At 46.3% G+C, this 15,912-nt stretch overlaps 1 protein-coding gene across 2 annotated transcripts in view; it reads right to left on the bottom strand.

Annotated features, from left to right (window-relative positions):
- Positions 1-15,912, bottom strand: part of LOC139054394 (transcription elongation regulator 1) — a 317,005-nt gene that overhangs the window by 45,888 nt on the left and 255,205 nt on the right. For both annotated transcript variants that reach the window (XM_070531327.1, XM_070531328.1), the window contains exons 14-16: positions 15,163-15,333; positions 9,564-9,755; positions 4,392-4,598 (exon numbers count right to left, since the gene is read on the bottom strand). In XM_070531327.1, the coding sequence (XP_070387428.1) occupies positions 4,392-4,598; positions 9,564-9,755; positions 15,163-15,333 (570 nt within the window). The remainder of the gene's footprint in view (positions 1-4,391; positions 4,599-9,563; positions 9,756-15,162; positions 15,334-15,912) is intronic.

Raw genomic sequence — 15,912 nt, 5'->3', positions numbered from 1 at the left:
TTATTTTGCATGGTGTGGCCGTGCAGAAAACAGCGTAGGTTAAGCGCGAATTTCAGTGACGAATGTGGTTGCCATTGGATATTTGTGGCCAAGAAGTTCCATGAAAGCAATCAGGTCATTTGTCAGCACGCTGCACTATTATCCTGGCAGCTGGACTTGGTGCACATTCTAAATAGATTTAGAATGTCACACACACAGCGTTTGCACATTAATCGACGCAGATGTACCAATAGAGCATGGAAGCGAGTGCTGAAATGTACAAAAAAAGTGATGAGCTGCACACTGTGCAAACTGTACGACCTTATTCATTCAGCGTGGCTTTCTTCCTGACTACCCCATGAAATGAGTGCCAGTTGAAACCATGTTTAGCTGGGGTGCGATCGGAGATGGTTGTTTGGCACGTTCGTTCGGTTACCGGTGCGCGCGATTGGCCTACTTCGCGCCGGCGTCGCCAGCCGCGGGGCGTGGCCATGTTTTTGGTGACGTCAAAATGACGACACGCTCCTTTCAATCATCCTCCCATCGAGCATTTCGTCTGCTAGGCGCCGAACCCGACGGGAGCTGGGAAGTTTGAAGCGATCGTACGGCTTCTCATGGCGCGTCTGGTGGATTGGATTGGATACAACTGGCGGCTGTGGCATGGCACGTTTGGATCCAATCCATAGTTTAATTCGAGAAAATGGCACTTCCGTTGGGAACTTAGGTTGTTGCGCTGCCGTTTCTAGAGGAAGGAGGAGAGCGGGTGGCGGTGCGAAATGCGTTTGAAGAAATGGCAGAAAGATAATTCTGGCATCATTTTTGTTTCACGAAACAAATAATTTGTTGGTTGTACAGAGAAATCGACCCCATCATCGGTGCCAGCGAGCCACTGGAATGTTGTTGCTGCCTCTTGAAAAGTGCGCCACTCTTCCTGTCGTTTTTTTTTCTTCTTCTCACTGTGCGTGACACCAGCTAGGGACGACGCAAAGAAACTAATAGTTATAAATTGCAGTAGTCACACGTACTACTATTTGAAAACGTGTTTGGGCTTGAGAAGAAAAAATACATTTTTTTTAGATGAAGATTTCATTCATTTGGAAAATGAGAAACATTTCGTTTTGTAGTATACTGTCTGCAAGCAGACGACTAACGACGGAAGTAAACTTCCGGAGAGGTCACCATTTCCTGATTGGCTGCTCTCTCCGCCCCGCTGTCACAAATTTTGCATACTGCAACTTTGTGACGTTGCAGCAATCGAACAGAATGCGTATCGAACAAAATATCTCGATCGTGCCCCTGGTCTGGTATGCGTAAACACATAACATTTATAAAAAATTTGTGATGCACTGTACAGCACAAGACGGTTTTCATTTTCTTGCAGCCTAGTTACAGTTATGCTGCCAAACCCACACTCCAAAGACACCAATGCGTAAACGGATTGCTTAGGCTTCAATTGCAGGGCTAGGCACTAGCCAACATATGTCTAAGGCTGTGTGATTGCCACTGAACACATACACATCCTACCACATTTATCGACTTCACTCGAAGTTTAGCATAGGTTGATGCACAGGGTGTCTACCAAGTTGACATTTCCAAATTCCCCGAGTTTTCCAGATTTTGCCTGAGTGCCATTGCAAATTTCCCTGAGTGGTGCAGAACTACGTTTTATGTTGTTACGTTTCGCCTACGACGCGCGATATGGCCGGCGCGGATGCAACGGACGTCGGGGCTTCGTTCAAAGTGGCGGACATTTTGGCCCGTTCGGAGCGGCCGCGACGCATCCCCGCCGAGCGCGTCCCGGCATGTTCAGTGCCACGTGTCTTTGTGTGTGCGTGTGTGTGTGTGTGCCCACGCTTGTCAAAGCGCGGCAGCCGGGGAGAGGAGCTCCCCCAGTGTGAAGCGAGGAGGTCTGACCGGCGCCGGCCCGGCTGATGCGTCACCTCCTTGTCTCTACATGTCTCTCAGTCTGTCCGTGCCCCATCGTCACGTGACGTAGTCCCGTGACCTTCCCTCTTGCCCTCAACTCCGAGAGTATAAGAGCAGCTGCCCCCGGACGCCAAGAGAGAGGCTCCGATTTCTTCTGTTGAGTAACGTGCTCTCCCGTCTCTCTACTTCGGTCGACCTGACCGCCCGCTCTTTGCGATGCTAGAATAAACAAGTTGTTCTGTTAGCAGTCGCCTCATGCTTTGCTGGGACCTTCGGATGCTTCCAGTGTGCCCCAGGCCGCCAGGCCAACGCTACCCTTGGGGCTTGCGACCCATTTGCAACAACGGGCGCCAACGGTCCGGTTGCAACAACGGGTGTCAGCACTGAGGTTCCAACAGCTGGTGGCAGCGCTGAGATTCCAACAGCCGGTGCCATCGGTGCGGTTCAAACAATGTCAAGACGGGCTGAAACCATATCGCCTGATGCTGTCACTCTCTAGCAAGCACATGAAAAAAATGAAGAAGTGCCTTAATCCAATTTGAATACTAAGGAGTAGTGTTTGTGTTATTCAAAAAGAGAATAGAAGGCAGGGGTTGGTAAAATGCACAGCAAATAAAGTGTCTTCGAAAAAAATTGCGAATGGAGTCGGACATTCTCAAATACGAATAAAAAGGAGACGGATATAGAAGCAAATATTTTCGAATATGAGCTATTTCTATAAACTGATAGCAAGCTCAGTGGTATGAGGCCCGAACTCTCACAATTGAGATTCTCTCTCAACAGCTCGTAAGTCAACCACAACTGTCCTGACATACTCTCAGCCCGCGCACGACTCCTGAGTGTTGTGTTTCACTGCTTTAAAGAGTTTATTTTGGTTTGGATGAGGGACACTTGCATCTCTGCATTAGCCAAAACATTATTTTTTGAGCTCAAGCTCCTTCAAAACGGCGGCAGCAAGCTTCCTTTCCCGTTTATTCCTCAATGCGTAGGTCATTTCTGTTCTTGCTTTCCTTCCGCCACTCGTTCGCTCCAGACCATTTGAAGCATCTTGGTCAGTTGCACAGTCTACGGCCGATTTATCGAACTCCCTAGGGGCTGCGAAAATGTCCGAAAAATCGGCCAGTTGGTAAAAAAAATAAATGCGTGTCATTTAGTGCCTTTAGGGGCTCAAACCGCCACAGGCACGTTCGAAAACGCTCTGAAGGCCTGTCGGTACACATATCAGGCATATCGGTGCTCGTACTGTGACAGGAAATACCGGGTGCACGCGTGTATAATTAAGGAATACATACTGTGTTCCGTGGCAATAGCCCCTTCCCACGCTTGTTATGCTTCACTGCAATACTTTTGCGTATGCTTCACCAGTAACATTTCTGTACAGAGGCGAAGCTGACTTTCAGAAACAGGCATTATGCAACGCACCGTGTTTTCCAAGTTTCTAAGCCAATCGCGAGGACTACAAAGGCGGAGTCCGTGCCATTGCTGACAGCAGCTAATTCTTTCAATAAAAAACTTGGCAACCAACGGCAAGAAGCTTCATAGCGAACGTCGAAGCAGCTAGGTCTAGCGTTGCCGCAGTGGCGGCAACGGCTGCCAGCGGATCTGCGTGCGAGAGTGCCGGTTCGAGGTGGCAAAGTAATCGAAATGGCAGCAGTGGTGCCTTTGATTATTGCCGTTTCGGACCTGCGGTCACGGCAAAACGTCTGGAAAATTGGACGGCGAAGAGTTCTTGCGTCGGAAATGTCACACGTTCTGATACGTTGACCCTATGGGATACGTGGCGGTGTCGCGAAGCCGTCCAAATTATTGGGAATCCGGAAAGTCGGTCGTTGACTGTACACTGGCAACTCCTCCAGCCGACGACAGGGCGTCAAAGACGATTCATTACGATTCCTGTCTGTTACTCGAGCCAGCATTACCGCGACTTTCAACCCTTTCAATAAAATCGCCGCTAATTTTCCCTGATAGAGGCCCAAATTCCCTGAGTATTCCCTGACTTTTTCCAGACTACTCAAAATCCCTGATAATTCCCGGTTTTCCCAGTTTTCCCGGTCGGTAGACACCCTGATGCAGCTTGACGGCTTGGCGCAACATGGCGCAGCACTTCCATCCCTGAGGATAACAGGCAATATAGAGGAGATGAAAGTTACAATAAAAGAGGAATTTTATGATATTCAATTTTAAAGCTACTTCCTTGTATTCACACGCCCATAATAAAACCTACTACTGAAGGACTTTGTTAATACAATGCACAGATGAGCGAAGCGCAGACTCCTGCTACGCCCACTTCAGGACTCGCATAAAACAACCCTGAGAAGGAAAAATGAAGGTAGAGAGTCCTGAAGGTAACTTTTCTTAGAGAGCCATCAATGACATCTCTAAGCCTTCAGCTTCTAGCGCAGTATACATTAAGAGTGGGCTATGGCTCAGATGGATTTTGCACAGCCAAGGTGTGCCATTCAGGTGTGACACAGTGGAAAACCCACCTCTTTCCAAGTGGAGCTGAGTGTGATGCCTGGTGTTTCATCAAGCAGATCCCGGTACTTGTCTTTCTTCTTGCGCTGTAATTGCTCCAAGTGCTCAGCGAACAGCTTTTCACGTTCTTCTCGCTCTAGTGATTCCACTAAATCCCAGCGGTGGTCTTTACGCAGTGTGCGCTTGGCTTCACGCCATGATGCATCCGGGTTTCGGACCTGCAAGAACCACGAGTAACCAATTAAGTAACCTCAGGACCTTCACATTTTCTAACCAGGAATCGTGGGTCTGCCAAGAAAAGAGTGCAAATGGCACCCAAGTGTCAAACTTGATTAAAAAAAAGAATTCTGGTATCCATCAACAAAACTGGCCAGGTACTTGACTGCACGAAGAAAACCACTGAAATGCTCAACTTCATCATAGCCTTGTGCTCAAGTATACAGCAGGTGCTCCATACATTTTGCTCTAGATCAAACACTACTGTCAATACTGGTTTTATACCGTTGTTACACAGGCACTTGCAACTACCATTGAGTTGAACCGTCATTGGCTCAATTGCAGTTGGTGTTACTTGGCGGCTCCAACTGTCATTGACATCAGAGTGATGGTTGACTTCAACTGAGATCGGCTATCCTAGTTGAAGCAAGTCAACTTGGTGGTTTACTTCAATTGAGATCGGCGATTCTAGTCGAAGCAAGTCAACTAGGCAAGATGGCTGCATCTAGCGCTGTGAGCGGACAGCGTGGTATTGCAAGTTGCTTCTCCTGCGCCTGCCAAGCGGTTTTTGGGTCGCAGTCATTGACTGATACACTCACTTATTGGCACTTGGGAGGTGCAAGCCGCACTCAGCAAGAATAATGCTAATCTGTATGCGCACACACACAGCAAGGGATTTATGAGACATTGCCGGCGGCTGAATCTGCTGTGTGTGAAGTCTCACCAACCAGGGGCTGTACTAAACAACCTCACCACACATGTGCAGAAGACAGCGTACCATGTACATCACAAAAACAAGTATCTACGTTGCTATCACGTGTAACTTCAATTAGACTGTTGTTAGTTGAATGGCAATTTCAGTGTCAACTGCTGTTAAACCCAATGACAGTTGAAAGTTCCTGTGTAACAACAGTATTAGTTTTGACTACCCTCGATGACCAGATCAATACAGCCAAGGATGATGGCTGCAAGTGTAGCCACTAATGTGCCCGTCTACTGCAGCCAACGTGACTTGGCAGGCTACACTGTGTGCCTTTTTATGAACTGGTCACATCGGTGCACCCAAATTTGTGCAGCTTTAAATGCCCATTTCTACTGCTAAGGCCTGGATTCACAAATGCAACTCAAGTAACCCCATTATTACAGTATATACTCGTGTATTGGCCGCAGGTTTTTCTCAGAGATTTGGGGTGAACATCGTGGATACGACCACTACACAGAGAAAAAGACTTTTTTTTTTCGTAAATATTTTCAGTGGTACTTATCCTTATTGAACTACTACTGTACTAGCTTGTACTGACTCTGGCTATTCTTGGCTATTCCTATAGCACGTCACCTACCAGGTGGAATAAATAGTGACGCCCCACGGACCAGCGATGGCAGCATATTGGAGGCAGCCGCTAAATCTCAGAGGCTGTGCTTGTGCTGTGCAACCTGGAGGTGCTGAAAACTCAGCACAGCAGCCTTGTTTTGCCACCAATTTTAGAAAACACACACACACACACACACAGACACACACACACACACACACACACACACACACACACACAAACACAACCTCGGAATTCTCGCAACATAGAACACATAACACTGCCAACTTTCTAAATAATGAAGGGTGCAGCTTATACAGGGGTAATTTTTAAATATATGCTTTAGGTGAATTTTTTTACAAAGTTCTCGGTGCAGCTTTTACATGGGTGTGGCTTTTACACAGGTGCGGCCATTACACGAGTATATATGGTAACATTATTTTCATAAGTATTGTGGGGATGCACGACCCTCGCACCTGCCTCGATATCTTGTTTTCCCGCATAGCCCCCGTCTCCGTGTGGCTTCGCCGCGCACCCGGCGGTCGGAGTGGTACAAGCGCGGTGCGAGAGTTGGCACGAGTGTCGCGCCGCTGCAGGGTTACTTGGGTGCGGTAAAGACAAGGCGCTCTCTCTTGGATTCGGAACAGCAAGTGGTACGAACGTGCCGTGCCGCGCGTGCGCCGACCCATGCTTCTGCGAGACCGTTTCGCGTGGCCGCCTTCGAACGCGCCACCATTCGCGTGACCGTACAGGCGAACGACCAGGCGTTGGGATCCAGCATGGGGCGAACATATTCGCTCGCTATCCGGTCGCGGTGAGTCGGACTTCCTACATTTGTCGCGCGCCCATCGGCATGTTTTGTGGATAGCAACTCGGCTAGCAGGCATTGACCTATGAAAGGTGCAATAAATGCCCTTGTGATTGTTTGCACTACTGTGTTGTCGTTCCTTTGTCCCAAGAGCACGGTGTGAGAACCCCACAGTATTTGACGCAATACTTCTGTGGAAACCCGCAAGGTGGAGAGAAGTAATTAATAAAGGGAAAATGAGACATCCACCCAATCGTAGCAACTGCTACAAAGGAAACCTAAACAAACCCGTTTGGGTTTCCTTTGTAGCAATTGCTACGACTGGGTGGATGTCTCATTTTCTCTTTGTTAATTATTTTCTTAAGTACGCGAAAAGGTCAAGGAGAATATAAAAAATCACGGGTTGCACTTTTCAATGCATCCCTTTACTGGGTAAGTATGCAGTATGGTGTCGAGGCTAGGCAAATATTTCTACGTGTGTCATAGTTATATCCACGCATATATAATTGTGGGCTTGTGTTAAAACCAAACGTAAATGTTGTGGTGTTTATATGCACACTTTGCTAAGCAAGCAAAGCAATTGTTGACAAATTCAATTCATCATTCAAATTCATTCGGCAACAGATGCAAGCCATCAGAACTTATCTTTTCCGAACACAAGTATCTAGAAAGCTTTACTGAAGCATAACGTGCATTCTCGACATGTGTTAAGTGCTGGTCGATAACCTAAGTCATAAGTTTCGTTTGTGAATATGGGCCCAAGACATTTTTCTTCATTTTACTGTGTGTGCCAAAAGATCTACAGATGAGCATATACCCTACTTGACACCCATTCTACTTTTCCTTCCTTTAGTACTAGTACTTTAACTATTCGATTTGAAATTATTAAATCAATATTACTGTTCGATTTGAACCTTAAATTCACTACTCACACAATGCTATTTAAAATGAGTCGCAGGGCTCTTTATCTTTACAATTTGGCTACCTCCAGACATGATCCCATTATATTAGTCCTCCCCTGAAAACCAGTCACTGGCACCCTGGATGAAAAAGAACAGCATACAGCATAAAGGGACCCCGAAATGATTTTGACGATTTTTTACAAATGTACTGAGTCGTTAGAGTAGGTCCTTCTGATCACTGACGCATCTAAGTGCTTTGCGTAAAGCGTGTAATTTATTATAAGTTTTTAAATATGCACATCACTGTCGATCGCAGCACACTGCGCGGCGGAATTTTAAGCCGCCCCTAACCATATGACGCAAATCACCCATATGACGTCAGTGGGGCGAGCTATCAGATTGGCTGACCAGGGCGCGTGATCGATAATTTTTCCAATTTTATGGTAAACAAATGTTTGTAATAGTTGAAATGTTAGTTATTTGTTTTTATAAAAAGAAAGTAACATATAAAGAGGATGCACAAGAACAATTTCTCAGTACACTTAAGCACTTCCGGCACACAGCAAGTGTCGTGTGCTTGTGTTACAACGTACAGTACTCAGTCTTTGACGAGAGCTCCGCCGACAGTGTAGGTCTGTCTTTACGCGAGTGCTATGATTCGACTTTGTTGCGTTGTGGACTGCAAACGTAGCGACTGGCAATATGTCAAGCTGCGACATCGTGTCCCTCTGCAAGCCAGTAGACGAGTGGACTGGCTGCAGCGCATCGGACTGCCGCTACCCGATCGGTGCCACGATTTGCGTGATTGCGGCCGTCAATTTATATCGGAAGATTACTAACGCAATAGCGTTTCGCGAGTCTGGTATTAGGGTATATGCAAGCGCAAAGGGGACAGGGGCTGGCCGTGTCCCCTTGCGTGTCATTTCATGGGATGAACAGAAGTGCAAATGTGAATGGTCTGCACGGTGCAGCCACCTGGTGGCATACTGCTCAACCAGACACAGTAGCAGTAACAAAATGTATTCTTTGCTGCTGGTGTAAATTTTTCACAGGAAGGTAATCGTTAACATGTTGTTTTTGTAAATGTTTAAAATGTTTTACACTTGGTTAGAGCAATATTAGCTCTTTCTTTGGCTCTGCGCCAACGGCTGGACCGTAGAGACCTATCAGGCAGCTCACGTACACCTACGTTGAAGTTTCTTCATCAGCTTGAGCTTATGCCTCCACCGTTCTGTCGAAACGTTCCGCTAGTGTGTGGTTACCGGAATACCAGACACGTTTGGTGCTGCAACAGAATACTCGCAACGCATGCTGTTTTGATAGCTCTCGCTTGCGGTCGACGGCCAAGCGACCAGCGGAGAAGTTTCGCGCGGGCGGGCTCCAAAACAACCAGAAGTGGATGATGTGACGTCGCATCGTGACACAGAACCAGTAAAGGCGGAGCTTAGTCCCGTTGGCTCGGCGAACGAGTTGAGGAGGAAAAGCATGGCTAGGGAGGAGGGTAACTTGTAATGGCTTGTAGCTCCATTAATACGTAACGCTTCACTTAAATTGTGGTGCAAATGTTCTACTTAAGCTGTATCCTACGCGTCTACAAAATTTGTCCAAACCGTTTCAGGGGCCCTTTAAAATTTCTGTGAACTGTACTGTTAAAAGAAAGAAAAAAAAAGAAGAAAATTAGGAGGTTTAAGTGTCAAAACTACAATCTGATTATGAAGCATGCCGTAGCGCGGGGCTCACTAATTATTTTGACCACCCGTGGTTCTTTCCTGTGCACCTAAACTAAGTACACGAGCGTGTTTTTCATTCCCTCCACCACAGTAATGCAGTTGGGATCGAACACGCAACCTAGAGCTTGGCAGTGCAATGCCATAGCCACTGGGCTACCACAGTGGGACGAATTGTACTGTGGTGCCCTCGTAGCTGCACAAATATACGTTTGCTTACCAAGTCTGTGAGCAGGGCATTAAAATGCTGAACAGCCTCATCGTGCTTGTGCTGCTCACGTTCCTTGTCCCGCTCACGCAAGTGTGTGGACAGTGTCCGTTGCACCTCCTTTTCCCTCTCACGCAGGCTTGCTTCAATCCGCTCCTGCTTTTCTCGCTCACGTGTGCTCTCATCTTCACCCTCATGGCCATGCTGAAAAAAAAAAAAAGGGCGAAGGGGGGGTCTATGCACGCAACATATAACTGCTAAGGGTCCCACTAAACACATGGCTGCAAAACGTACAGTGGAATCTTGACAAACCGAAATAACTTATATGGAACTGCCTCTTAAATGGAACACCATTCTCATGGTTAGTTGGTTTTGCATTCACGCAATTGTACTCAGCTTTGTCTCTCAGTAAATGGAGCTCTTGATAAACGGAACCGATTTCCCTGGTCCCTTGACGTTCCGTTTAAAGAGAGTCCACTGTATACAGTAAAACCTCACTGTTATTGCCCTCGTTAATCAAATGCAGAACTCCAATTTTGGATAAACTTTGCGGGAACCAAACTTCAATGCATTTGTGTCTTGCCAATATGGAGACTCCCTGCAAGGGCAATGGCCAGGGTAGAAATGCACAAAGTCCCTAAAAGCCCACATATTTTTGTTTCATTAATATTAACAGGACTTCCTCTAAATGAACTGACACAAAATCCCTGCACACACTGGCAGCAAAACATGTACCGATGTCTACCTGACTGCACTGACCAGCGACACCTCCACTACCTCAGAAGCCTCGTGATAGCTTTGGTGTTGATGTGCTCTCCCAAGTGCACATGCTTTCTTAAATGAAAACTGGGCCTTTCACATCTTTCAGCTATTATGCTGGCATCTAGTGCACAGGGAAGCCAAACAGATTTTTATCTTATGTGCTAGCTTCAGTGGCAAGCTGCAGCTGTCCATACTAAACTCATGTTGAATCGTAGTTGAACCTTGATACAACAAACACGGATATAATGAATGCATTTGACTGCATATGTTTATAACAAAGGTATCGTTTTGTCGGATGTGGCTCTGTTATAACCAGGATGTTGAACTGGGGAAAAAGAAAACATACTGGTTTAGTGGACTCCAATTTCATTCCGGTTCGTAGAAATAAAAATTCTACACGGTTCACAAACCAGTTCGGCCGAGTAAACATTATTCTGCCCTACGGCGATATGCTGCACAGTGCTATTGACTTGTATGCATGGTGCACACGCAAGCTTTGTCAGGAGGTCGAATAAATGGGCTCCCTCGCACATGGGAAACAGGAATCGCTGTTTTTTTTTTACATGTACATCAATGAACTTTAATGTTGTACGGTTAAACCAGACATGCACATAAAGACAGTCATCTTAGGCAGTGTCATCACAAAAGTGTGCGGTATATGCTATGGTGCCTCAACGCGTCATCGCTGCTTTCCATGTTTCCTTTTATTCAAATCTATAATGAGTACGGGGAAAATAGAAGTTAATAGGGGTGTTTGTATGGCGAAACTTTCTAATCGATCCAAATACGAGGATGCAGTATAGATCCAAGCATTGAGATGCCGAAATCGGGCAGTGGCCGCATGATTTCGAGCTGGGTCGGTTTTGCTTTTCTTTGTAGACTCATTTGAAGCACAATTTGCAGCACTTGGTTAAGCTTTTCATGTTACTGCTATCACCATGATTATAGCAATGGCTAAAATGGTAGCTAAATGCAACCCTCCATGCGTGCATGCTACGCATATGCGTCGATACCGCGACGGCGTCACAGCAATGACCTGCGAGCACCGCTTCGGCATTCTAATTCAGGGTGTCTACCAAGTTGACATTTCCAAATTCCCCGAGTTTTCCAGGTTTTCCCTGAGCGCTTCTGCAAAATTCCCTGAGTGAAACAGAACTTTGTTTTATGTCGAGACGGGCTCACACCATGTTGCCCAATGCTATCACTCCCTAGTAAGCATGTTAAAAAATAAAAATGACTTAATCCAGTTTGAATAGTAAGGAGAAGCGCTTATTTTATTCAAAAAAGAAAAAAGAAGGAAGGGGTTAGTAAACTGCACAGTGAATAAAATACCTTCGAAAAGAATGGTAAAACCCACTGCAAATTGAATACGAATAAGAATACGAATACATTCTCGAATACGAATAAGAAGGAGATGCATACCGAATCAAATATTTTCGAATACGAACTATTTCTATCAACTGATAGCAAGCTCATTGGTATGAGGCCCGAACTTTGTCACAAATGAGATTTTCTCTCAACAGCTGGTAATTAAGTCAACCTCAACTGTCCCGACATAGTCTCAGCCCCCGCACAATGCCTCAGTGTTGCATTTCACTAATTTTAAGATTTTATTTTGGTTTGGATGAGGGAAACCTGCATCTCAGCATCAGCCAACACTGTTTTTTTTTTGAGCTCACACTCCTTCAAGGAAGTGGCAGCACGCTTCCTTTCCCGTTCATTCCTCAATGTGCAAGTCCTTTCTGTTCTCGTTGTCCTTCTGCCGTGCGTTTGCCCCACGGACCATTTGACGCATCCTCTTGGTTAGTTGTACAGTAAACGTCCAATTTTTCGCACTCCCTAGGCGGCGCAAAAACGTCCAAAAAACCGGGCATTTCGAAAAAGGGAGGATGACAAAAAATAGAATGCACATCTTTTACTGATCTTGAGGGCTCAAAATTGCCCCAGACACATCTGAAAAAGCTCTGAACGACTGCCAGTACACTTATTAGGCATATCGGTGCTCGTACTGTGACAGGAGATGGCGGGTGCACGCGTGTATAATTAAGGAATACGTACTGTGTCCAGTGACAATTGCTCCTTCCTACACTTGTTATGCTTCATCGCTTAACATTTCTGTACTGAGGCAAAGCTGACTTTCGGGACCCGGCATTATGCAACAGGCAGTGCTTTCCGAGCTCTGAAGCCAGTCGCCAGGACCAGAAAGGTGGAGTCGGTGCCATTGCTGACAGCGGCGAATCCTTTCAATAAAAAACACGGCACCAAACAGCAAGAAACTTAATCACGAACGTCGAAGCAGCTATGCCTGGCGTTTCTGCATTGACGGCTACGGATGCCAGCGAATCTGCGTGAGAGCGCCAGTTCGAGGCAGCGAGATGCTCAAAATTGAAGGTAGTGGCTTCGACTAATGCCGTTTCAGACCTGCGGTCACAGCAAAAAGTCCGGACAATCGGACAGCAAAAGGTTCTTGCGTCCGAAATTTCAGACATTCTCATACATTGACCCTATGGTATATGTGGTGGTGCCGCGAAGCCGTCGGACGCCCGGAAGTCGGTTGTTAACTGTACACTGGCAACTCCTCCAGCCGTCGAAATGGCATCAACGATGATTCATTATTATTCCTGTTTTACTCGAGCCAGCTAGCGTTATTGCAATCTTCGTTCCCTTTCGATAAAATCACAGCAAATTTTCCTCGATAGAAGCAAAAATTCCCTCACTTTTCCCCGAGTATTTCCAGACTATTCAGGATCCCTGAGAATTCCCGGTTTCCCCAGTTGGTAATTGTAGTTGGACCCTGTAACTGATATTGGTATAAAATGGCTCTTGTAAATAGGTCTTACAGCAAGAAAAAGCTTAAAAATTATTTGGTGCAAAAGCAACTGAATGTTCAAACACCCATTTTCAATCTTTCGCACGAAAAAAGTTAAGGTGGGAAATGCACTGCCATATAAACCCATCTGAGCCCACAACGAAACAATTATCATGCATAAATTGAAGGTTTGTGAAGAACACTGCAAATACTGTTAAGGCGCAAGTTCTCAATGAGTACTGTGGTGACCATAAAGCAACCATCATTGTGGTGTAATAAATAAAAATGTGGCAAAATGGCACAATTGGAATGCAATAACTGTATATACAGTGATGAAATAGTGCGATCACCGAAATTGGAAACGGCCAGACGGTATGAAGAGCATTTTTCAGAAATTTTTTTTTATGCGAAGCATATTACTAGAGCTCAACCCAGCTCCTCAGGCGTGGCGGTGTCGCCTTCAATACCACGTGACACCATAACGTCACGACAGAGGAGAAACGGGGCTCCAACTCGCGACGTCACTCGCGGCGTCGCGGCGGTATATAAGCAGCTGCGCTTGCCTCTGCTAGACACTCACGAGGTGAGATGCCTCCTGGAGACAGAGCTGCTCGTTGGAATGAGAAGCGAAGGTTGCGGCATGCTACAGAGACTGATTTTCTAGGTGGCTTTGGCTCAACTCTTGCAAGAGGGGCTGGGTGGGAATCGAACCAGGGTCACCGGAGTGTGAGACGGAGACGCTACCACTGAGCCACGAGTACGATGCTTCAAAGCGGTACAAAAGCGCCTCTAGTGAATGCGGTGTTGCCTTAGAAACGAGCTGTTTCTAAGGCTCAGGCGTGCGTCGCTTGCTCAGGCGCACATTTCGTTGCCGCGCCGAACGCTCTGTTGCTCGACGCTCACCGTGTCCAATGCGGGGCGCGTAGTCGCTGCGCCGTAGCCCATTGTCTTACACCTCTTGGCGGGTTGACGGGAACGCTGTCGCATTCCACTCTTGAAGGCGAAGCAGAGTAACGCATGAGTTGTTTCTTCGTCTAGCCGAACCAAATATAGCCAAGCAACAGCAGTTCACCAGGCTAAACAGTGGTTCAACAACTAAAATAAAGGCTAGTATGCTTCGCATCCTGGGCTTAACCTTAGCTAAGCCACAGCCATTTTTTCCTTCATGAGAACAAAACAAAGCAAAGAAAATAATTATAATTATTTCTGTTGCTAAGAATATTTTTCACCCACACAAAAAAAGAATGAAAACAACTTGCTTTGATTTTGCTTGCGAAGGTAATTATTAGCCAGTTTTTTCAAAGTTGTCACTTTGGTTATACACAGAATAGCTAGGACCTAAACAGAGTGACCGCATGTGTCGGAAGTTTCAACCTATAAGGCTTATCAGTAAATGGTCCCGGGCCTGGCCCGAGTGCATGGATTCAAACCCAAGCCTGATCTCGGCCTGAAGACTTCGGGCCTGGGCTTTTGGGCCAGCCCGGGCCTGTGCAGTGCTCCATGAATGACTGCCTTGGGGAGGTACTTGCTTCTCAAGGTGGGAGGCAGCCTTCTTATGTGAGAAAGGGTAGCTCATCTCCTCACACCCTTGCTACATTTAAATTGTTTCAACCTCAGCTGAACCCTGATATCCCTGTGGTAAAATGCTCCCTGAGGATGGTTCTTTGCAACCTCTAGTGCATCACAAACATTTACCATGGAGCCTGGTGAGGAGCCCCCTCTGAGGTCCACCACTCTACGTGCACGGCAGCAGAGACAAGTCCCAAGTGGTCGCAGGCGCACAGGCATAGTCGCAACCAAGCATGTGAGAGGATACACCTTTAGCAGAATGAAGCATCGCCTAGCGTTGCACCGAAGATGCTGCAACCTTTTGCGACTTGTAGAAAAAAAAAATCTGATTGCACTGGCATCCTTCGCCTTCTGCCAGAACAGATTTTTTGCTTTGCTCTATGTCAACTGCAATCAAAGTAGCTTAAGAGTGTTCCCTCCTCACCACTATACTATACTAAACTTAAGAAATATGATCAGGAAATCACTTACAGGTGCGCTCAGCTTGGACACATACTCCTTGAACCACTCCTCTCGCTGGGAGCTGCTTTCCACTGCTCGGTATCGAGCATCTTCAGCCATGCTCTTCTTGACATCACCCCAACGGGAGTGTTTGTCCAAGTTTTTCTGTTCTTTAAGCAGCTCCAGAAAATCTTTTTTCATCTACATGAAGAAAAAAGACAAAGAAAATACACAAGGTAAGCGCTGAAATCAAAATTGCTCTTTAACAAAATGAAAAGAAAAAAAAAGTGGCACTTAATTATGAGGCACAATCACAAAGCTGAAGGCACAGCTTTCATCTATCTGCGAGAAACAGGTGCCACACAAGAGTACAGTCAAAATGAAAATATCTTTGGAGATAGCGTTGCAAATTGGTGAGAAGCAAGCTGGGCAAACTGCTACATAGCGTGCTCTCCATGCTTGTGCTGGAGCTAGTGTGTGGACCCCCCCTCCCCCCCCCTTCCGCTTCTCACTGTGCAATCAACAGCTGCCAAGTACCTGCAGAAAACTGTACTCGTCCACACATCAGAGCAGTATGCTATACAATTGCAGAATGCAGAGATGCCATCCTGAGGGAACATAAGCAGCCAAATGCAGCTAGCACATTAAACTTGCATTTTCAGTGAAAGAAGCTATACATGAATGGTTAAACTGATTCGGAAAATTCTATGCCTGAAGGGCAGTCAATGAAAAGGAGGCTGTACTTTTTTTTTTTCATGATATTGATGAACAGAAAACAAA

This window comes from Dermacentor albipictus, chromosome 1, assembly GCF_038994185.2.
Source record: "Dermacentor albipictus isolate Rhodes 1998 colony chromosome 1, USDA_Dalb.pri_finalv2, whole genome shotgun sequence".
NCBI lineage: Eukaryota > Metazoa > Arthropoda > Arachnida > Ixodida > Ixodidae > Dermacentor > Dermacentor albipictus.
Note: the sequence above shows the minus strand (reverse complement) of the source record. Positions and strands in the feature narration are given on the sequence as shown.